This window comes from Bufo gargarizans, chromosome 1, assembly GCF_014858855.1.
Source record: "Bufo gargarizans isolate SCDJY-AF-19 chromosome 1, ASM1485885v1, whole genome shotgun sequence".
Taxonomy (NCBI): Eukaryota; Metazoa; Chordata; class Amphibia; order Anura; family Bufonidae; genus Bufo; species Bufo gargarizans.
The window spans coordinates 15234523-15259326 of record NC_058080.1 but is presented as its reverse complement, the minus strand read 5'-3'; the positions used below and the strand labels follow the sequence as shown (position 1 = coordinate 15259326).

Below are 24804 nucleotides of genomic sequence, written 5' to 3'. Positions count from 1 at the left end.
AAAGTGCCTGAAAGTGAGGGGTCAAAACGTCTTTGAAGGTCTTGTAATACGATATAGGGAGTCCATCCGGGCCTGGACTTTTGCCTGAAGGAATGGAGGAAAGGACCTTGCCAATTTCCTCTCTTGATACAGGGGCGACTAGTTGGGAAGCATGCAGGGGACTAATAGAGGGCAGCTTCAGAGTGGACAGGAACTCATCTGTGGCTTGCTCAATAGAGGCTGAACCAGGACGGTCTGGAGTGGGGAGGTTATATAGATCCGCATAAAAAGCACTAAACGCTTTCGCTATATCGTGAGTCGACTTGTGCTTATTGCCTTTCGCATCTAGAATAGCAGGGATAAATGAATCCACGTGACGTTGCTTAGCCATGGCAGACATCAGTTTATTACCTTTGTTCCCATGGGCATAAGCTTTAAACCTGGAGCGGAATATAAGTTTCGCTGATTTGGAGTTGAGCAAGTTTTTCAGTCCCGTCCTGGCCTCCGCTAATTCAGCAGCCACAGCCTGAGCCTGGGTTTGCTTATGGGTCAGTTCAAGACTCGCTATGCGGGACAGCAGGTCATCTACAGCCTTGGAGCGCAACTTTTTAACATGCGAGCCCAGGGAGATTAATTCTCCTCTAACCACCGCCTTATGAGACTCCCACAAGATGGAGGGGGAGGGAGGAGGGTCGCCCACTGCATTAAGAGAGAAGAATTCAGACATAATCCGGGAGATTCTAGCTGCATTGGTAGGGTCGGAAATCAATGTGTCATTAAGACGCCATATTCTCTCACGTTTAGGAAGAGCTGTCATAGACACTCGGAGAAATACTGGAGCGTGATCAGAAAGCGTAATGTTCCCAATCCTCGTGTCTACCACCTGAGAAATATGGGGGGAGGATAAAAACAAGTAGTCCAACCTATGGAAGGATTTTTTAGCGTTTGAATAAAACGTATAATCCCTACCAGAGGGATGCATAGTGCGCCACACATCAATAACCCGCAACTTCTTCAGCGCAGTCTTCAGACGTCGCAGAAGTTTGTGGGACAACTCAGACCTCTGAGAGGACGAGTCAAGGCCTGGCTCCATAGTCACATTAAAGTCGCCTCCTAGTATAAGCATGCCCTCACTAAAAGCCTGTAATTGCTCAAGAGTCCGAACGAGCCAGGGGATCTGACCCCTATTTGGGGCATATAAATTAGCCAGGGTAACAGGCGCGTCAGCGATGTGCCCCTTAACGAATAAGAAGCGACCATCAGTGTCCGCAAGGACAGCGGAGTGTTTGAAGGGTAGGCGCTTGTGGACGGCCACGCTGACACCCCTGCTAGCCGAGGCAAAAGAGCTATGAAACCATTGTGGGAATGCGTTTTGGGACAATTTCGGGATCTTCCCTGATTTAAAATGAGTTTCTTGGAGGAATACAACGGAGGCCTCATCTTTCAGTAACAAAGAGAGCACCTGAGACCGCTTACATGGCTCGTTCAGACCCTTGGCATTCAGTGAGGCAACTACAACAGAGGCCATAGTGAAGACAGAGGAGGCCTGTCGGCCCAGAGCAAGAGGACATCCAGTCTAGAAAGCCACGGACGGAGTAAGAGGAAGAAAGGGAGGAAAGAGGAGGAAGGGAAAGTCAAAAGAAAAGACATAACAAATGAGACAGTAACACAACCCAAATGACAGATAAAGTCTCCCCATGGACAGGGAGCACGTGACCCCACCCAGCATCTGACACAATGGAGATCCTTTTTCATAGCGGCAAACAGCCGGGATCTGTCAGAGGGGGGGCTCCTGTGGGGCCACCGGGGGTGGAAAGGAAGGGGGTGAGGGAGAGGACATAATCAGTAACATAACTGACAACAGCGCAGACATATAACACCTGCATAACTAACAGTGCAATCAGTGCTCTAATACACAGCTCGTAACCTGCATCTCATGCAGGCAAGGTAGTAAAGCATAAGGTCCGGCCCAAAACCCATGGGAACGGGGCAGTGGGCCAAGACCTAAAATAAGTCCAAATGGACAAACGATGAAACTTCAGCTCAGGCAGAGCCAGACAGAGTTCCTACGTCTTGGGACCCAGCAAAGTCACAGAACATTGAACTCAGTGGAGAGTGAACAAAAGCGCCTTCAGCGCTTCCCGGAACAAAGTCAGGTAACAGGTGCTTGCGACCGGCCTTTTCCTTGTTTCCCAGCTCTGGAAGGTGAAACTTGCTGCCACGAATCTATACCCGGAGGGGTAGGCAGGGGGTCCCCTTGATCAGCCGGCATCCACGAGGGAACTGTGATGGGTTCAATCCCAAGAGGGCCCCATATTGCTTTCAGGTCTCCCGGGGTCCGCACCGTATACTGCCTCCCATTTTTCAAAATGGCCAGACCGAAGGGATAGAGCCATCGGAATGGCGTAGCTGTGGCTTTAAGGGCCTCCAGGAGCGGCTTCACGATGCGCCTCTTGGCTAAGGTGGAGGGGGCCAGGTCCTGGAAGAAAAGGACTGGGGTCTCACCGTACATGATGCGGTCGGCCTCCCTTCCCGCCTTGAGCAGTGCAGCAGTGTCCACATAGCTTAGGATGCCGCATACTACATCCCGCGGCGGCTCACCAGGTTTCGGCTTGGGCCTTAAGGCCCTGTGGATGCGCTCGATCACAATCGGAGCTGCTCTCTCAGCTCCCAGCAGGGAGGAGAAAATTTTGCATGCGACTGAATGAAGCGCGTCAATCGCAATATTTTCGGGTAGGCCGCGGATGCGAATATTTCGCCGCCGGCTCCGGTTCTCCTGATCCTCTACGCGCATCAGCGCATCGTTTAGCAAGTCTCTGTGGGTTTGCAGGGCTGCGCTGGTCTTACCCTCATGCACCAGGATGGCTTCCTGTGCTAGCTCCAGGGACTCCACACGATTCCCAATCTGTCGCAGGTCTACTATTATCTCCTCCAAGTTCTTTTTAAGAGGTGCAAGAGCAGATTCCAGAATGTCCCTGAGATCTGCTTTGGAGAGTGAGGAGCTCTTTCGCAGTGGTCTGCAATCAGAGACATCAGAAGTGCTTCCTGCCTCAGAGCCTTCCTCTGCTTCAGAGGGCTGCCGCGCCCTCCTGGAGACTTCAGCAGCAGGAGTCCTGGGCTGTTTCTTAAGGAATTTATCCATCTCAGGTTGCCTGGAACGGGCCCCTGTCGGCTCTGGTGTCTCAGGGTGACGGTCCTTGCCTGGTTTCCCCATTGGCACCGAGCAAATAGCTAATAAAAGGGGCTATAATAGCTGCCAGGGAGAGGAGCTCAGGAACAAGCAGCCATTCAGCTCAGAGGTCAAGCTCCGCCCCCATAGTAGTTATATTCTTGTACATAGGAGCAGTATTATAGTAGTTATATTCTTGTACATAGGAGGCAGTATTATAGTAGTTATATTCTTGTACATAGGAGCAGTATTATAGTAGTTATATTCTTGTACATAGGAGGCAGTATTATAGTAGTTATATTCTTGTATATAGGAGCAGTATTATAGTAGTTATATTCTTGTACATAGGAGCAGTATTATAGTAGTTATATTCTTGTACATAGGAGCAGTATTATAGTAGTTATATTCTTGTACATAGGAGCAGTATTATAGTAGTTATATTCTTTGTACATAGGAGCAGTATTATAGTAGTTATATACTTGTACATAGGAGGCAGTATTATAGTAGTTATATTCTTGTACATAGGAGCAGTATTATAGTAGGTATATTCTTGTACATAGGAGGCAGTATTATAGTAGTTATATTCTTGTACATAGGAGCAGTATTATAGTAGTTATATTCTTGTACATAGGAGGCAGTATTATAGTAGTTATATTCTTGTATATAGGAGCAGTATTATAGTAGTTATATTCTTGTACATAGGAGCAGTATTATAGTAGTTATATTCTTGTACATAGGAGCAGTATTATAGTAGTTATATTCTTGTACATAGGAGCAGTATTATAGTAGTTATATTCTTGTACATAGGAGCAGTATTATAGTAGTTATATTCTTGTACATAGGAGCAGTATTATAGTAGTTATATTCTTGTACATAGGAGCAGTATTATAGTAGTTATATTCTTGTACATAGGAGCAGTATTATAGTAGTTATATTCTTGTACATAGGAGGCAGTATTATAGTAGTTATATTCTTGTACATAGGAGCAGTATTATAGTAGTTATATTCTTGTACATAGGAGGCAGTATTATAGTAGTTATATTATTGTACACAGGAGGCAGTATTATAGTAGTTATATTCTTGTACATAGGAGGCAGTATTATAGTAGTTATATTCTTGTACATAGGAGGTATCATTACAGTAGTGTCAGTAAAATCCAACAATATGTGCATGATATGAGTCGGAGGGAGACACAAAAGAGCTCTGATGTCTAATGGTATAATATTTTCTGTATTTTATTATTTTTCTGCACGAGATAACATCTTACCAGGTATGCTGCTTCTCTCATAAATTGCTTCGCCGGCTGCTTCCAGATGGCGGGGACAGTTATTACCCATCGAATACCTTCATTCTGATCTAGAGATGGACACTGCTCCTTGAGTTCCTTTTTAGAAAAATAATTAAAAATGAATGCCACCATCTACACACATTTTGTAGATCAGCTGCTGTGACCTGAACATATTGAATCCACTTTACTCAATATCCACCCCTTTTTACTGCTCCATATAATGTATGTGTGACTCACATGCACTGCATGTTCCTTGAAGAATCTCAAGGCATGTGCAAACACCTCCAGCGCTTGGACCTTCTTCCCATTCAAGGCTTCCAGTTCTGTCTTCATGGAGAGGTCCTAATGGATACAATATCATAACTACAGTTATGTGACCGAACTGAGCAATATAATAAACTGCACGCATCAGTCCTCCTATCCATATTGAATTTCCATGTTTTTGTGGACTGATGTAAATAACTGATCACATGTGGTGGTCCTTCGATGCAGACTCATGAAGGGCAGTGAAGGCATCCTGAGAACCAGAACACCTTTGGTCCTAAACAAGCTATATATTATATATATTATCTACTCATTCCCCATTTTGCTCTTACGCTGGTACTATGAATCTTCATCTTGAATTTCTCAAAGTAGAGCCAGTCTCGGGCCTCCTCAGGGTCCAGATCATGGTAGAAGTCTCTGGCCGTGTATCCAAAACTATGGAACGTCTTGTCAGGAGTCAGCAGTAAACTCGTGGGAGTTTTCTGGTGAGCAACACCAGGGTCTCCTCCTTCCCATTTCCTAAAAAAAAGCAGAAGAGGTAATTTATTGGTGGAGCCACCTTAAAGATATCTGGACACATCGACAAGTGTTGGATAGAGCTTGACATAATCGAGCGAAAGTGACTTCTAAAGAAAAGTAAAAAAATAGTACCACCATCTACACAAATGTCCTACGTCATCTGCTGTGGTCTAATGCATGAAATGTCTGCAGTCTCAAGCTGGTCATACATATGGAACTAATGTTGGCCAAAGCAATTAATTTTGACAGGGCTGGCCAACCATCTAATATGTATGGTTATGTCATGATTTTCTCCTGGTGGCAGGGGAAAGGATTGGATTGTTTCATTTTAACATGGCAATAAGTTTGTTCCCAGGGAAGTTAAGCTTCTGCCAGCGGAGTCTTTTCCCCTACAACCTCCACTGAGACGAACGCGCTAACTGTATGTGCGGGAGATTAGGAGGGACTGCTGGCTTACCTTCTTTAAAAGTAAAGAATCAAGTGTGTTAAAATTTGCTCTCAGGAGAGAATCGGGAAAACCCAAACACATGAGACAGTTGGCCAATCCCAACGAAATCGGCAAGTTTTACCAACGTTCATCTGGTGCATTTGGTCACCTTACGACCATATATCATTATATCAGTATTGTTTAGATGTCAAGGACAAGACAATATGCTCCATCCAAGTAAGCCTCACAGTTTATTTAATTCTCGGCATTCCAGTAACTAGTGATGTTTATTTAGTCATGTTGTGTCTTCAGGACCCTTGATCATGTATTCTTGTATGGGTTACATAAGACCACACTTAAGAACTAGACCTCACACTTCTGCCCTTTTATGACTTTTCTTCTCTTCTGATTTTGCACTTCTGTAAGCTGGTTTCTGATGGTAATATCTAGAGATGAGCGAATTTCATGTTAGTGGAATCCTGGTAGTGGAGCAAACACCTTTGAGTCTAGTGAGTAGTAGGTATTAAGCAAAAGAAATGAAGCCCTCAGAGATGTCCTACTGTTGGCAATGGATATGACTAGAGATGAGCGAATTTTATATTTTGAAATTCGTTCACGCTTCGTTTGAGGGTATAAGCAGAATTGCGTTATGGATTCCGTTACCACGGACCATAACACGATTCTATGATGGAATGCTTAACAGAATTCCGTTAGAGCCATTCCGTTATTCATTTCATCATAATAGAAGTCTATGGGCTGCAAAACGGATCAGTCCTGTTTCCGTTATCCAGGAGAGGACTCAGGATCAGGAGAGGACTCCCCTACATAATAGAAACGGGATAGATCTGTTTTGCAGCCCATAGACTTCTATTATGACGGAATGACTAACGGAATACCTCTAAAGGCATTCTGTTATGCATTCCGTCAGAGAATTGCGTTATGGTCGGTGGTAACGGAATCCATAAAGCAATTATGCTTTTACCACCAAACGAAGCGTGAACAAATGTCAAAATATAAAATTCGCTCATCTCTAGTCATATCCATTGCCAACAGTAGGACATCTCTGAGGGCTTCAATTTCTTTTGCTGAATACCTACTACTCACTAGACTCGAAGGTGTTTGCTCCACTACCAGTGGTATAGAGGGTCCCCTTGTAAACAGGTCTCGTAGGTCACTAAATTGCACAACCATGGTTAACCACACACGGTTATAGGGTAAGATAGTGTGTTGAAGAATCCAAGTCATAGAGTCCAATGCTGGATTGGAGAGGACCAGTGGGAGACTGTGGACCAGTAGAGTTATAAAACCAGTACGCTGGGTGCACAATATTCCACAGTGAAGACAATAGTAGCTGGGGAGCAGATGTCATCTTGATTTATAGCACTTGTTTACACATTCCAGACAGAAAACATGCAATTTTTTATATTTCCATAATTAAACCAATATGGCATTTAACGAGATGTGTAAGGAGGCCAGGTCATAGAACGGGAAGTGAGTCCAGGAGATTTCTAGATTGCTTCTGTTCTACCGCAGTCAATGTCATGCAGATTACCTGTATATACTGTGCAGTAGACTGACCTGTCCATCCAGGTGTCCAGTCGTCCGCCGCTATCATACCATCTCCAGCCTCACGATCAGGCCAATTTCCTCCGTTCATGACCAGACACATTTTTTTTAGTAAACGTCTTTTTTAAAAAAAAAAAATGTATCTCTTTTTCGGTAATAAATGGGGCTTTATTTTTACTTTAATATTTTTGTTTTTACTTTTCTATACTATGCTATATGGAAAACTAGTCTGTTTTTCAAATTTTTTTCAATTTTTTTATAGCACAAAGAGCATCTAAGGTATTTTTTTTTTAAAAAGATGTCCCCTTTCCAGGGACACACGGTGCCCCCATAAAGTCATAAAAGAACTTCGGGGGCATTCAACAATTTTTTTTAATTGCTTATTTCTTCCACAACCGGAGCTGACATATTTGCTCCAGTAACATTAGGAATACAGCCTCCTCACATGCGCTGCAGAGCTGATCTGGAGCTTTGCCAACTCTTATGGGATCCAGGAGGCCTCTATTTTTCCGGGAACCACCCATACATTCCAGCAGAGTTGGTATGGGTTAAATATAATATGTTTCAAACAATGAGGTGACAGCAGGAGCTGCCGCCCTCTATCTAACTGCTTTGATACTGCATTTGATATTGGTCATGGTATCTAAGGAGCCTAGGTTGGAGTTATCTGCAGTCCTGGTGAACTCTGATAGAACAATGAGGTGGCTCCAACCTCCACCATCAATGTACGACACATGGCCTTCACTACCTGGTACTAGGGCTGTAAATGTTCTGCAGATGGCACCAAGGGGTTAATGTGTAATGCTAGGGGTTGGACTTCCACGATTGTGGCTCCATAATTGTGGTCATTTTAGAAAATTGTGATTTCCCACTCATGATACATTTATGGCCTCCTTGGAGGACCAGTTGGTTCTCCTCTGGGAATTGGTAGGAGTTCAGGAGGGTGAACCTATTAATGGAGATACACTGACCCAGCCATAATAAGACTAACGAGTAAATCTTTGCACGCCATGCCCACCAGCTCTTTCTATAGAAGTTGCATGAAGCCACGCCCTTGTGGATGTCATGTGACTTTAATAGGTGTCACATGTCAAGAAAGATTTGAGTGCTCTGCACAGTCTCCGCCCACGCCCGCCTTAGAGTGCTGAGCAGAGGATCCTGACTAGATTTAGCAGTTTTCAGTTTTTTTCTGGCACTGTGGTGTCCAAAATCCATATTGATAGTAATGTGAGCCTCATCTGGAAGAAATGAGGAGTTCTTACAGTCCTGCCCGGAGAGTTCCTTGAAGTGATATCATCCTGGCTGTTTATAGACAACAATGTGAAATCCACACTTGATCCGGAGTCCGTGTAATGGACGACTCCCCGGGCTCTCCCCTGTTCCTGCACTTGATTAGCGTGGCTCCCCTATGCCTGACAGAGAGACAGCACATCCTGTGGTATGATACGGGCGGACGGAGGTGAAGCCAAAACACATTCCAACATTCTTCGGTTGCCAGGAGACTGTTATGATCCGAAATTTACTACTTTATACTCAGATTAGCGTAGGGCGTAGATGTGCCGTCCTGCTCTGCACCACTCGTGGAGGAGACTCATCTTTAGGATGGATTTCATCATGGATAGTTATAAGACCAACAGAAAAACATGACTCCACCTAGAATGTGTCTGTCCTCAGTTTACCTGGTTGTCACGGCCCCGCCCCCTAAGCTAGACTCACCTAGATGCCATTTACCTCATCATGTGAATCACTTCGGGATCCTTTACGAAGCTGAAGGCGTAACCGCTGGATGTGGTGCCAAAGTCTATGGCCACGACTACAACGAACCGAGACGATGGGACGGACCGATGCTCGCTCCTCTGAAATACAAGGAATGTCACCAAGTGTAATAAATAATACCGTCACCTCCCTACTGGAGGATGTGAGTGCAGGTCATCATGCTGGTATAACCTGGGTATCTTCTGTACATAATTCTGCATGTACTGCTGGTATAAATCATCGAGTATATAGCACTAATATGGGTGTAGGATTAGAGAATATGATACTTCTACCTACCGGAGACTGCGATGGAGTCAGTGGAGCAATACTACAACTCTCATTCAGGAAGTTCGGGGAGTGTGTTGGGGAGGGCGTGCAGGAACGATCCATGTTGTCTGTAACAAGTGAATAAGACAGAAGTATTTCCCCGGTAGTCACTACAGGTCCCAGTTACAACAGCTGGCCTCTGGGGGTTGGGACCTGAACCAGGACCAGACACTATAACTTATGCACAAATGATACTTTTTAGAACCATTTTTCTTCAAATGGAAAGATTTATGAAAAAGCAACGCGTTATGTGATGAAGATGTGCGGGAGGACGACGTCTCCTCGTCTATTAGACAACTTCAGTGGACATCACACGGGGCGCACTCACTTCTGCCACACAAAGGAATTTGAGATTTGGATGAAGGAAGGAAAAAAAAAAAAACCTTCATTATCCCCCCCACCTCCCCTCGACCCAACTCCGAGGTGGGATTTCAGAAATTTCATGTAGATTAATAACAGATGTGCTCGGAATTGTGTGATGAAAGGCAATGGGGGATGTGGGGGGTTGGGGGGTTCCAGAACTTTCATTCTGCGTTGAACAGGATCTGCTCATGTAACACAAACCTGAAAAAAAATCACAAAAACTTAATAAAACGGCGCTTGGCAGGATTGATGGGAGTGATTGTACTTGGTGAATGGCGCTGCAGAAATAGTGTAAAAAAACCAACCCATACAGAATAAAAAGAGTACAAAGCGCACCAACAGAAGATCTCTCACACCGTCTGTAGATGCCCCCACTAGGCTTCATTTCTGCAGGATTTTATTTTTTTCTTTTATTGGTGGCAAAAATCGATATTTGGCACTTTTAGATGTAAAATTTTTTCATAGTCTTCTTTTGCCTTTCTGGCGATTATTATTATTATTATTATTATTTTTTAACTGGGCAGATAATATCTTAATGCCTAGAGCGGAAAAGGAAATTCACTACGGAGAGATTTTTTTCATAGCATTTTTTGCGTTGTGTTTCTGTTTTGAAGAAAAATAGTAGAAAAAAAAATACTTGTTTAAAATGTTTCAAGAAAAATGTTCAACTGCAAAAAACAAACAAAAGCAAACAATTTATTCTGCGTGTTTCTTATGCTGTGGCTCCTCGCCCTGGTTGTAACATGAGATGTTTAGGCTGGTTTCACACGGGCGTTGCGGAAAAATGTGCGGGTGCGTTGCGGAAACACCCGCGATTTTTCCGCGCGAGTGCAAAACATTGTAATGCGTTTTGCACTCGCGTGAGAAAAATCGCGCATGTTTGGTACCCAAACCCGAACTTCTTCACAGAAGTTCGGGCTTGGGATTGATGTTCTGAAGATTGTATTATTTTCCCTTATAACATGGTTATAAGGGAAAATAATAGCATTCTGAATACAGAATGCTTAGTATAATAGTGCTGGAAGGGTTAAAAATAATAAAAAAGTTAACTCACCTTATCCCCATGATCGTGTAGATCCCGGTCTGTTCTTTAGCTGTGGACTGAATGACCTTTGGTGATGTCAGATCACATGCTCCAATCACATGGTCCATCACCATGGTGATGGAGCATGTGATCTGACATCACCACAGGTCCTTTAGCCACAGCTAAAGAACAGACCGACCGGGAACTAGGCGATCATGGGGATAAGGTGAGTTAACTTTTTTTATTTTTTTTAACCCTCCCAGCACTATTATACTAAGCATTCTGTAGTCAGAATGCTATTATTTTCCCTTATAACCATGTTATAAGGGAAAATAATACAGTGAATAGACTGTCACCTAGAACCCATGCGTGAAAATCGCACCGCATCCGCACTTGCTTGCGGATGCTTGCGATTTTCACGCAACCCCATTCATTTCTATGGGGCCTGCGTTACGTGAAAAACGCTGAATATAGAACATGCTGCGATTTTCACGCAACGCATAAGTGATGCGTGAAAATCACCGCTCATGTGAACAGCCCCATAGAAATGAATGGGTCAGGATTCAGTGCGGGTGCAATGCGTTCAACTCACGCATCGCACCCGCGCGGAAATCTCGCCCGTGTGAAAGGGGCCTTAGGGTAAATTCAGACACTAAAAACACAAGTTGGAAAAAATCTCCTCTGTATTTGCTTACAAACTGCGGTAATTGTGCAAAAAAAGGGTCAAGTTCCTTCTTGATGCAGTTTTGAAATTCGCAAGCAAAAACTTGATGACCGTATGAACGTGGAGCGTGGATTTCAAAATGAAAGCAGAACATGGAATAGAATACACACTGCACTAAAAGGGCAGTGTTAATATACTGTTACCTGGATTTTGTATTAATTATCCTGTACTGGTCCTGAGTCCTTATACTCCAGAGCTGCACTCACTATTCTGCTGGTGCAGTCACTGTGTACATACATTACTTATCCTGTACTGATCCTGACTTACATCCTGTATTATACTCCAGAGCTGCACTCACTATTCTGCTGGTGCAGTCACTGTGTACATACATTACTTATCCTGTACTGATCCTGAGTTACATCCCGTATTATACTCCAGAGCTGCACTCACAGTTCTGCTGGTGCAGTCACTGTGTACATACATTACTTATCCTGTACTGATCCTGAGTTACATCCTGTATTATACTCCAGAGCTGCACTCACTATTCTGCTGGTGCAGTCGCTGTGTACATACATTACTTATCCTGTACTGATCCTGAGTTACATCCTGTATTATACTCCAGAGCTGCACTCACTATTCTGCTGCTGCAGTCACTGTGTACATACATTACTTATCCTGTACTGATCCTGAGTTACATCCTGTATTATACTCCAGAGCTGCACTCACTATTCTGCTGGTGCAGTCACACCGTACATACATTACTTATCCTGTACTGATCCTGAGTTACATCCTGTATTATACTCCAGAGCTGCACTCACTATTCTGCTGGTGCAGTCACTGTGTACATACATTACTTATTCTGTACTGCTCCTGAGTTACATCCTGTATTATACTCCAGAGCTGCACTCACTATTCTGCTGGTGCAGTCACTGTGTACATACATTACTTATCCTGTACTGATCCTGAGTTACATCCTGTATTATACTCCAGAGCTGCACTCACTGTTCTGCTGGTGCAGTCACTGTGTACATACATTACTTATCCTGTACTGATCCTGAGTTACATCCTGTATTATACTCCAGAGCTGCACTCACTATTCTGCTGGTGCAGTCACTGTGTACATACATTACTTATCCTGTACTGATCCTGAGTTACATCCTGTATTATACTCCAGAGCTGCACTCACTATTCTGCTGGTGCAGTCACTGTGTACATACATTACTTATCCTGTACTGATCCTGAGTTACATCCTGTATTATACCCCAGAGCTGCACTCACTATTCTGCTGGTGCAGTCACTGTGTACATACATTACTTATCCTGTACTGATCCTGAGTTACATCCTGTATTATACCCCAGAGCTGCACTCACTATTCTGCTGGTGCAGTCACTGTGTACATACATTACTTATCCTGTACTGATCCTGAGTCACATCCTGTATTATACCCCAGAGCTGCACTCACTATTCTGCTGGTGCAGTCACTGTGTACATACATTACTTATCCTGTACTGATCCTGAGTTACATCCTGTATTATACTCTAGAGCTGCACTCACTATTCTGCTGGTGGAGTCACTGTGTTTCATCAGACCAGATAATCTTGTTTCTCATAGTCTGAGAGTTCTTCTGGTGTTTTTTTGCAGACTCCACAGATGGACCTTGATGTGTCCTTTACCAAGAAGAGGCTTTTTTTCCCTGGCCTATCTGCTATAAAGCCCAGATTGGTGGACTGCTGTAGTGATGATTGAACTTCTGGAAGTTTTTTCTGTCTGCGAACAGTATCTCTGGAGCTCAGGTAGAGTGACCATTTGGTTCGTGGTCACCTCTCTTTCCAAGTTCCCCCGATTACCTCTTTTGGTGGGGTGGCTAGCTCTAGGAAGAATCCTGGTTGTTCTTCTTCCATGGAAAAATTATAGAGGCCACTGTGCTCTTGGGAACTTTCAGTGCAGCAGAAATGTTTTTTCCTCTTCTCCAGATCTGTGCCTCCACACAATCCTGTCTCTGAGCTCTACAGGCAGTTCTCTCCTCCCCGTGGCTCGGTTTTTGCTCTGACATACATTGTCAGCTGTGAGATCTTCTATAGACAGGGCTGAGTCTTTCCAAATCATGCCCAGTCCATGGAATTTACCGCAGGTGACTCCAAACAAGATGTAGAAACCTCTCAAAGATGATACAGAGAAATGGGAGACCTCAGAGCTAAATGTCCAAAGTGTTTTCTTTTTTAATAAATTGTGAAAAGTGTTAAAATTCTGTTTGCTTTGTTATTATGGGGTATTGTGTGCAGACTGATGCGGGAAACCTGAATTTTTTTAAGCCCGAAGATCCCGATGCCTGGTATACTGTCTCAGTATGGTCAGGTCTGATGAGCCTCCTTAGGTCTGATGAGCTGGGCTTACGTTACTTTAGATGTAGCAGATAATTCATACCCCCCTCTGGTCTGTAGTGACAAATGGGATTTTTTATTAGGATTTGTTTAAAGTTGTCGAGTGAAACCACTAATGAATTCCTTCTGCTTCGGGCTCTCAACAAGAGGAGGGCAATCAACATGTCGGCATTATCTCCACCAAAGTCTGGGATCTGTTCCCAGGACTGAGCAGGGGGTGGGGTGGTCCAATTACCCCATTTCATCTCTCCAATATTAGCTTCTGCCTTATATTCGTATATGTCTATGGTATAATTGTGCTCCTGGGAGGAGTATTGATTAACACGCGCCTCTTACATGCTGCTCTTAATCTTTTCCCGCTGGTGTCAGATGCCCCTCAGTTATTAAGAGGTCCGGGGATCGATGCCCGTCCTCTGCCAGAGCTGAAATCTGCATCAGTAAGGGAGCTCCTGTAGTGTACGCCAGTATAATGTATAGCATATAATAATAAATGTGCCAGCCATGCCCGTCTCTGCACTGCCCACTCTGGAAAAGTGCAGAATGGAGCACAACATCCCCCCAAATGTTGCCGTTTTGCACTCTTTAACTTTGTGACACCAGTTTCCTGGCATACAGGAGATGATAAACGCGGGGGCAGACTGAGAATTTCAAGTGGTCCTGGAAAAAAAACAAAGCTGGTCCAAATTGACAAGAGGCAGGGCCAACATAGGTAGCAAGGGACTGCTCAAGTAGGTGGGGGTCAACAATACTATAATACCACCCTAGCAGAACCAAGTAACACAGTGCAGCACAAAATACCTCCATAGAAGCTGCCCCTTTGTGGTGGGGCAGGAAGCCATCTAGGGACACCTGCTGCTGCCTATTGGGTACATAAGTAGACTTTACCAGAGGAAAGTAAAACTAGGAGCGCCAGGTTGTTATACATCCAGCTGGCTGCCATGAGAAGGTCTCAGACGCCCCACTGTGAGGTCTGTGGCCAGTATGCCCCTCGATAAATGTCCCCAATATGTTTATGTGGTGTGCTGATGATATTGTGTATGCAGGCATGCTCTAACTGTATTCTAGGGGAGGGGGGGGGGAGTGCAGTGGAGAGTAGCCCACTGCATTAGGTTAATGTAATAGGTTGTTAGACATCTATTTTTTCAGTTGGTCTTTATTAAACAATTTGATCCCTTTTCTCTGTACAGCCTTGGGATTCTCTAGGCTGTGTTTATAGGGTTTCCCATCAGGCCTTCAGCTGACGGCTCCTTACCACGGATCGCCTGACCTCCTAAAACACTTTTATAGCTCAGTTGTTGTATCTTACTGAAGTGTTTATGAGCTGTTAGTAGTTCATAGATAAGGGATATCCAGAGGTAAGGGATAGATAAGGGATATCCAGAGGTAACACTCTATGACAAAAACTGAATAAATACCCATTAAAAAAAGTGAGTAAAATGCAATCATAAAAAATTGCCCCTGAGGGTGTTCATAACCTTTATCTCACCAGCCAGCCCCTTAGTAACTCCTTAGTGTTGTCAGAAAGGCTAGTGTCACCTCCTTCCTCTAGAGGGCACTAGAGTAGCTCAGCGTAGACTGTGAGCAGCAAGGACTGTGAGTCAGCAAAGAAACTGAACAGGTGCCAGCCCCTGAGGAAAAGAACTCCAAGAAGAAGCGCTGAGCGTTGTTGTCCTTGGCTATTGACTTCCCTGCAGTGTGGTTGGGATCATCTGCTGTAAGTGACTGCACCCTGTGGAGGGTACTGCATATATACATATATATATATATATATATATACAGTACAGACCAAAAGTTTGGACACACCTTCTCATTCAAAGAGTTTTCTTTATTTTCATGACTATGACAATTGTAGATTCACACTGAAGGCATCAAAACTATGAATTAACACATGTGGAATTATATACAGAACAAAAAAGTGTGAAACAAGTGAAAATATGTCATATTCTAGGTTCTTCAAAGTAGCCACCTTTTGCTTTGATTACTGCTTTGCACACTCTTGGCATTCTCTTGATGAGCTTCAAGAGGAAGTCACCTGAAATGGTCTTCCAACAGTCTTGAAGGAGTTCCCAGAGATGCTTAGCACTTGTTGGCCCTTTTGCCTTCACTCTGCGGTCCAGCTCACCCCAAACCATCTCGATTGGATTCAGGTCCGGTGACTGTGGAGGCCAGGTCATCTGGCGCAGCACCCCATCACTCTCCTTCATGGTCAAATAGCCCTTACACAGCCTGGAGGTGCGTTTGGGGTCATTGTCCTGTTGAAAAATAAATGATGGTCCAACTAAACGCAAACCGGATGGAATAGCATGCCGCTGCAAGATGCTGTGGTAGCCATGCTGGTTCAGGATGCCTTCAATTTTGAATAAATCCCCAACAGTGTCACCAGCAAAGCCCCCCCACACCATCACACCTCCTCCTCCATGCTTCACGGTGGGAACCAGGCATGTAGAGTCCATCCGTTCCCTTTTCTGCATCGCACAAAGACACGGTGGTTGGGACCAAAGATCTCATATTTGGACTCATCAGACCAAAGCACAGATTTCCACTGGTCTAATGTCCATTCCTTGTGTTCTTTAACCCAAACAAGTCTCTTCTGCTTGTTGCCTGTCCTTAGCAGTGGTTTCCTAGCAGATCTTCTACCATGAAGGCCTGATTCACACAGTCTCCTCTTAACAGTTGTTCTAGAGATGTGTCTGCTGCTAGAACTCTGTGTGGCATTGACCTGGTCTCTAATCTGAGCTGCTGTTAACCTGCGATTTCTGAGGCTGGTGACTCGGATGAACTTATCCTCCGCAGCAGAGGTGACTCTTGGTCTTCCTTTCCTGGGGCGGTCCGCATGTGAGCCAGTTTCTTTGTAGCGCTTGATGGTTTTTGTGACTGCACTTGGGGACACTTTCAAAGTTTTCCCAATTTTTCGGACTGACTGACCTTAATTTGTTAAAGTAATGATGGCCACTCGTTTCTCTTTACTTAGCTGCTTTTTTCTTGCCATAATACAAATTCTAACAGTCTATTCAGTAGGACTATCAGCTGTGTATCCACCTGACTTCTCCACAACGCAACTGATGGTCCCAACCCCATTTATAAGGCAAGAAATCCCACTTATTAAACCTGACAGGGCACACCTGTGAAGGGAAAACCATTTCAGATGACTACCTCTTGAAGCTCATCAAGAGAATACCAAGAGTGTGCAAAGCAGTAATCAAAGCAAAAGGTGGCTACTTTGAAGAACCTAGAATATGGCATATTTTCAGTTGTTTCACACTTTTTTGTTATGTATATAATTCCACATGTGATAATTCATAGTTTTGATGCCTTCAGTGTGAATCTACAATTTTCATAGTCATGAAAATAAAGAAAACTCTTTGAATGAGAAGGTGTGTCCAAACTTTTGGTCTGTACTGTATATATATATCTAAAGATAGAGAGAGCGCACACCTTAGGCCGAACAGAGAGGGATTGCACAGTCTGATTTGAGAGAGAGACAGTGAGAGAGGACTAGAATAAAGCCTCCCCCCCCCCCCACAGGCAAAAATTGTCCAAAGTCACCTGTAAAGACTGAGCTTTCAGTAAAAAGTGCCAGTGTGAACCATCTACCGTACCTGACCGCCTCATCATCTACCTACCTCATCATTGTGTGCACCAACACCTGCATTGCCTGGCACTGCGCTGAGACCCTGCCCCACACAATCCACCAAGGGCACTCAAAACCACCATCAGACAGGAGAACCCCAAAACCTGAGATAACAAAGGTGCGCCCTCCTATTTCTGTGCGGTCCAGGGAGCACCAGAGAGAGGACCGCCACCATGAGTAACCACTACCTCCATCATTGCTATCACTACTCCCATCCTCTCGCCTCCCCTGCGGCTTGCTGCATTTATATCTAATTTCCTGGCACATGCCCTAAAATCTGATTTATAAGGTTTCCATCATGGCGGTCTAACCGTATCGCCCGTCCTCTGGATTTATGACGCTTCAGTCTCCTCTCCTGATTTCGTCCTCTTGTTGGGTGACATCCTGCTGCCTGTTATGACCCGGCTGCGGGCCTCCTGTCTCCAGCCCTCGGTACATGGAAGTTGGGCGTTGTATTCCTTTTCTCTCTAAACATCCTCTGAGAAAGGAGGCGAAGGAAATACCTTTCTATAGGTTTCCTCTTATCAGCGGCTGCTATCTAACTCTCCCCGGCTCCAGAATAAACATCTCCTCCCCTCCTGCCTGGCTCCGACCCTGGCAGTGTCTCGGGGTGCTAGGTGAGATCTTCCATCTGGTACTAAGAAATTCATGAAGACGTGATACAGATGTGAGTGCCATGTGGTACTCTGTCCTTGTCGGAATGTGCAGCTATCACCTCCGCCCACGAGAATTCTGCAGCAGTTTACGTCAAGTCCTGAAATAATCTGTGCTGCTGTAGACCACTTCCATTACAAACCACGTTGAAAAATCCCCTCCCCCAGAACCCCCTGTAGGAGACCCAATATTACCCTAATCAAACTTCCACCTGAGAGAAGTATGCATTTATTAAAGGGCAGACTTCTATATGATATGTGGGTGTGGCTTCCAAGTAGAGGTGTGGTTTAGATAAGCAGGGGTGGGGCCTATATTTTTCCACAATTGATCTAAGTTCTCATGAATAATGGTGGGAGGTCCACTTACCGATCTGTAGTGTTCCCATCCTGACATCCAGCAACGTCGTCATGTCCTACAAATACACACATAATAATTATATCTACAGTATATACCCTCTGAGTACAGATAATGTAGATGCCACCTGCAGTCCTATGTAACACCATAGATAACATATTGATAACCCAATAACTACAGATAATGTAGTAGATGTCAACTGCAGTCCTATGTAACACCACAGATAACACAGTAATAGCTCTCTGAGTACAGATAATGTAGTAGATGTTACCTGCAGTCCTATGTAACACCACAGATAACACAGTGATAGCTGTCTTAGTACAGATAATATAATAGAGGTCACATGCAGTCCCATGTAACAACACAGATAACACAGTGATATCTCTCTGAGTACAGATAATGTAGTAAATGTTCTTGCAGTCCTATGTAACACCACAGATAACACAGTGATAACTCTCTGGGTACAGATAATGTAGTAAATGTCACCTGCAGTCCTATGTAACACCACAGATAACACAGTGATAGCTCTCTGAGTACAGATAATGTAGTAGATGTCACCTGCAGTCCTATGTAACACCACCGATAACACAGTGATAGCTCTCTGAGTACAGATAATGTAGTAGATGTCACCTGCAGTCCTATGTAACACCATAGATAACATATTGATAATCCAATGACTACAGATCATGTGGTGGATGTCAACTGCAGACCTATGTAACACCACAGATAACACAGTGATAACGAAGTACAGATAATGTAGTAAATGTCACCTGCAGTCCTATGTAACTCCACAGATAACACAATGATAACACCACATATAACACAGTGATAACTGTCTGAGTACAGATAATATAATAGAGGTCACCTGCAGTCCTATGTAACACCACAGATAACACAGTGATAACTCTCTGAGTACAGATAATGTAGATACCACCTGCAGTCCTATGTAACACCATAGATAACATATTGATAACCCAACGACTACAGATAATGTGGTGGATGTCACCTGCAGTCCTATGTAACACCACAGATAACACAATGATAACTCTCTGAGTACAGATAGTGTAGAAGGTGTCACCTGCAGTCCTATGTAACACCACAGATCACACAGTGATAACTCTCTGAGTACAGATAATGTAGTACATGTCACCTGCAGTCCTATGTAACAACACAGATGACACAGTGATAAATCTGAGTACAGATAATGTAGCAGATGTCCTCTGCAGTCCTATGTAACAACACAGATAACACAGTGATATCTCTCTGAGTACAGATAATGCAGTAGATGTCACTTGCAGTCCTATGTAACACCACAGATAACAAAGTGATAGCTCCCTGAGTACAGATAACCTAGTAGATGTCACTGCAGTCCTATGTAACACCACAGATAACACAGTGATAACTCTCTGAGTACAGATAATATAGTAGATGTTACCTGCAGTCCTATGTAACACCACAGATAACACAGTGATATCTTACTCAGTACAGATAATGTAGTAGATGTCACCTGCAGTCCTATGTAACACCACAGATAACACAATGATAACTCTCTGAGCACAGATAAGGTAGTAGATGTCACCTGCAGTCCTATGTAACACCACAGATAACACAGTGATAACTGTCTGAGTACAGATCATGTAGTAGATGTCACCTGCAGTCCTATGTAACACCACAGATAACAAAGTGATACCTCTCTGAGTACAGATAATGTAGTAGATTTCACCTGCAGTCCTATGTAACACCACAGATAACACAGTGATACCTCTCTGAGTACAGATAATGTAGTAGATGTCACCTGCAGTCCTATGTAACACCACAGATAACACAGTGATACCTCTCTGAGTACAGATAATGTAGCAGGTGTTAACTGCAGTCCTATGTAACTCTACAGATAACACAGTGATAGATCTGTTGAGTACAGATAATGTAGTAGGTGTCACCTGCAGTCCTATGTAACTCTACAGATAACACAGTGATACCTCTCTGAGTACAGATAATGTAGTAGGTGTTAACTGCAGTCCTATGTAACTCTACAGATAACACAGTGATAGATCTCTTGAGTACAGATAATATGGTAGATGTCACCTGCAGTCCTATGTAACACCACAGATAACACAATGATAACTCTCAAGGACATGATATTTTGAGGATCTCAACGAGGGCCTGATGAAGGTAGACTACTAGGATCATGGATGATGGAAGTGATAATTGTTACATAGAAAATCAGTAAATGCATTTTGGAAATTTTTGAAATAGTGATGTTTGTGGTTGTGTTGATGATGGTGTCGATGATGGGGGCGGTTGTGGTGGTGGTTGTGGCGGGGATGGTGGTAGTTGTGGTGGGGTTGATGGTGGTGGTTGTGGCGGGGATGGTGGTGGTGATGGTGGTGATGTTGTTGATGGTGGCGATAGTGATGGTGGTGGTTGTGTCGATGATGAGGGCGGTGGTGATGGTGGTGGTGATGGTGGTTGTGGTGATGTTGTTGATGGTGGCGATAGTGATGGTGGTGGTTGTGGTGGTGATGGTGGTGATGTTCTTGATGATGGCGATAGTGATGGTGGTGGTTGTGGTGGTGATGATGGTGATGGTGGTGATGTTGTTGATGATGGCGATAGTGATGGGGGCGGTTGTGGTGGTGATGGTGGTGATGTTCTTGATGATGGCGATAGTGATGGTGGTGGTTGTGGTGGTGATGATGGTGATGGTGGTGATGTTGTTGATGATGGCGATAGTGATGGTGGTGGTTGTGGTGGTGATGATGGTGATGGTGGTGATGTTCTTGATGGTGGCGATAGTGATGGTGGTGGTTGTGGTGGTGATGATGGTGATGGTGGTGATGTTGTTGATGGTGGCGATAGTGATGGTGGTGGATGTGGTGGTGATGGTGGCGATGTTCTTGATGATGGCGATAGTGATGGTGGGTGGTGTCCTGCAGTGAAGCCCCGTGCTCGGCTCCAGTGACATGGAAGGAAGAGGGGTAGGATGTAAGCAGGGCTGGGAGGAAGCCTGACAGGAGCTATGAGTCATTGGGTGGTCCTCACATCAGGGGCTGCAGACAGGTCACATAATGAGAGCGGCAGATGAGCTGCGTACAAGGCACGAGAGCTAAGAACCGGAGGAACTGTGAGACACCGAGTGCAGCCACGATGTGGAGCGGCTGTTATATTACAGAAAAGTGCAGTCCTATGTAAATATAGCTTTTGTTATTGCGTAACAACAGCACAGAAAACCCTTATATACTTGTTTTTCCAGTTACACCTCCTCTAAGATCCCTGCTTGCTGTCAGTGAATGGAATATTCTTACCTATACGCAGAGACTGCACACAGCATACTGTCCAGACACATTTGATTCTAGCGCAGACAATGCTTGGTGAGCTAACTGTTCCTGTGAAGATGTCCGCCATGGCACCAGCTTGTTCCTGGTGACAGGAGTGAGAAATGCTGGCGTAGCTGGGTATTTACCCGACCGCCGTTACTCCTCCTGTCTCCAGGTCACTGTTGTGCCCTGCACGGTACAGTCCTCGCTCATTTCATGGAGTAGTGTAAAGTCTATGGCCTCCTGACCTCAGACCACAGGCATAGTCATGGGGGGCTGCAAAGGCTGCACTCACTTCTGGAGGCCGAGGCACATTGTAAGTGGGTGTCGGGAAAGAATGACCTTGGTGCCCAGGATTCAGGTAATGCCTCTTACCTGGTCCATACACAGTGGGGGTCGAGCGTTACTCCTGTTTTTGGAGTAAAAAAAATTGCGAGGGCCCTTTTTGCGACTTTTTAAATGTCATACGGGGGTTTTCCGAAGTGACGGGGGCGTGGTGGGAGTGTGGACACCTAAGCCAACAAATCGACTAACTTTTACACCTGAAGACTTTTCCAGTGAAGGAGAGCGGAGCGGCGGTGCCGCGCCTCGTCATAAGGTGGATCCTCCGGCAGAGGTAAACAAAGACCTTCGTAGAAAGCGGGCCGCTATAATTGACCCCCAATGTGGCCAAAATTACGTACGATATTTTCTCTCCAGCCAAGGATGAGCGCAGGTAATTAGCGAGTGACTGACTGATGAACAAGCACTAAACGTGCGTCTTAATCTGTACATCGGGCGAGGCGACTCTGCGGTCACTGCGTGTGATGGGCTCCGATACCGCAAATCGATTATTCGCCATGATGTCATTGTTTGGAATTTAACCCTTCCCCCTCCATAATCGCTGTGCAACCCGACGCCGCAGTGTGCCTAACTCTAAACCGCAACCATCTGTAAACCCACAGTCAGAGGTAAGTGTACACACGTTACCTTGGCGTGCAAGGGGGGTCCGCCGATTTTGCGCTGTCGTTGCGGTTCCTGTAGGTCCCGGGTTTATCGGCTGCTGCGGAGAAAGTTTTCTTTCTTCTGTAAAGTGAAGCTCATTCTCCTCTGCTGCAGCCGGATCCTCGCCTCCTCTGGGCAGTCACTCCCAGGACTGCTTTAAATTGCCGTCCCAGATGCAGGAGGCGGAGGCTGAACCAGAGATCCCCCGGGAGGGAACAGAAGAGCCGCACACTCAGCACTGCTACATCCCTGCTGTGCCTCCCATCACTGCCCCTGCATTATTACTTACTTTACTCCCAATCTGCAGAATGATGTAGTGAGCACGAATTTGTCAAGAAGCTCTTTCTGACTGCATTCATTCTGCACAGAACAGTGCAACAGGAGTGTTCCAGCAGTCCTATGTAACACCACAGAAAATGCAGCAAATGTTACCTGCAGTCCTATGTAACACCACAGATAACAAACTGATAAATCTCTGAGCACAGATAATGTAGTAGATGTCACCTGCAGTCCTATGTAACACCAGATAACAGTGATAACTCTCTGAGTACAGATAATGTAGTAGATGTCACCTGCAGTCCTATGTAACAGCAGATAACAGTGATAACTCTCTCAGTACAGATAATGTAGTAGATGTCACCTGCAGTCCTATGTAACACCACAGATAACACAGTGATAACTCTCTGAGTGCAGATAATGTAGTAGATGTTACCTTCAGTCCTATGTAACACTACAGATAACACAGCGATAACTCCCTGAGTACAGATAATGCAGTAGATGTCACCTGCAGTCCTATGTAACACCACAGATAACACAGTGATAACTCTCTGAGTGCAGATAATGTAGTAGATGTTACCTTCAGTCCTATGTAACACCACAGGTAACACAGTGATAGCTCTCTGAGTACAGATAATGTAGTAGATGTCACCTGCAGTCCTATGTAACACTACAGATAACACAGCGATAACTCCCTGAGTACAGATAATGTGGTAGATGTTACCTGCAGTCCTATGTAACACCACATATAACACAGTGAGAACTCTATGAGTACAAATAATGCAGTAGATGTCACCTGCAGTCCTATGTAACACCACAGATTACACACAGATTACTCTCTGAGTACATATCATGTAGTAGAAGTCACCTGCAGTCCTATGTAACACCACAGATACTGCAACAGTGATGACTTTTTGACTACAGATGTTGTAGTTGATGTCACTTGCAGTCCTATGTAACACCACATAAAACATAGTAACAGCGCTCTGAGTACAAAAAATGTAGTAGGTTACCTGCAGTCCTATGTAACACCACAGATAACACAGTGATATCTCTCTGAGTGCAGGTAATGTAGTAGATATTACCTGCAGTCCTATGTAACACCACAGATAACACAGTGATAACTCTCTGAGTACAGATAATGTAGTAGATGTCACCTGCAGTCCTATGTAACACCACAGATAACACAGTGATAACTCTGAGTGCAGATAATGTAGTAGATGTTACCTTCAGTCCTATGTAACACTACAGATAACACAGCGATAACTCCCTGAGTACAGATAATGTAGTAGATGTCACCTGCAGTCCTATGTAACACCACAGATAACACAGTGATAACTCTCTGAGTGCAGATAATGTAGTAGATGTTACCTTCAGTCCTATGTAACACCACAGGTAACACAGTGATAGCTCTCTGAGTACAGATAATGTAGTAGATGTCACCTGCAGTCCTATGTAACACCACATATAACACAGTGATAACTCTATGAGTACAAATAATGCAGTAGATGTCACCTTCAGTCCTATGTAACACCACAGATAACACAGTGATAACTCTCTGAGTACAGATAATGTAGTAGATGTCACCTGCAGTCCTATGTAACACCACATATAACACAGTGATAACTCTATGAGTACAAATAATGCAGTAGATGTCACCTGCAGTCCTATGTAACACCACAGATTACACACAGATAACTCTCTGAGTACATATCATGTAGTAGAAGTCACCTGCAGTCCTATGTAACACCACAGATACTGCAACAGTGATGACTTTTTGACTACAGATGTTGTAGTTGATGTCACTTGCAGTCCTATGTAACACCACATAAAACATAGTAACAGCGCTCTGATTACAAAAA

At 44.4% G+C, this 24804-nt stretch overlaps 1 protein-coding gene across 1 annotated transcript in view; it reads right to left on the bottom strand.

The window, feature by feature from the left end:
- Positions 1-22830, bottom strand: part of HSPA12B (heat shock protein family A (Hsp70) member 12B) — a 33214-nt gene extending 10384 nt beyond the window's left edge. The window contains exons 1-7 of the mRNA XM_044271361.1: positions 22652-22830; positions 18378-18423; positions 9265-9362; positions 8944-9068; positions 5033-5219; positions 4674-4778; positions 4416-4532 (exon numbers count right to left, since the gene is read on the bottom strand). Of these exons, the coding sequence (XP_044127296.1) occupies positions 4416-4532; positions 4674-4778; positions 5033-5219; positions 8944-9068; positions 9265-9362; positions 18378-18420 (675 nt within the window). The 5' untranslated portion in view covers positions 18421-18423; positions 22652-22830. The remainder of the gene's footprint in view (positions 1-4415; positions 4533-4673; positions 4779-5032; positions 5220-8943; positions 9069-9264; positions 9363-18377; positions 18424-22651) is intronic.
- Positions 22831-24804: the final 1974 nt, after the last annotated feature.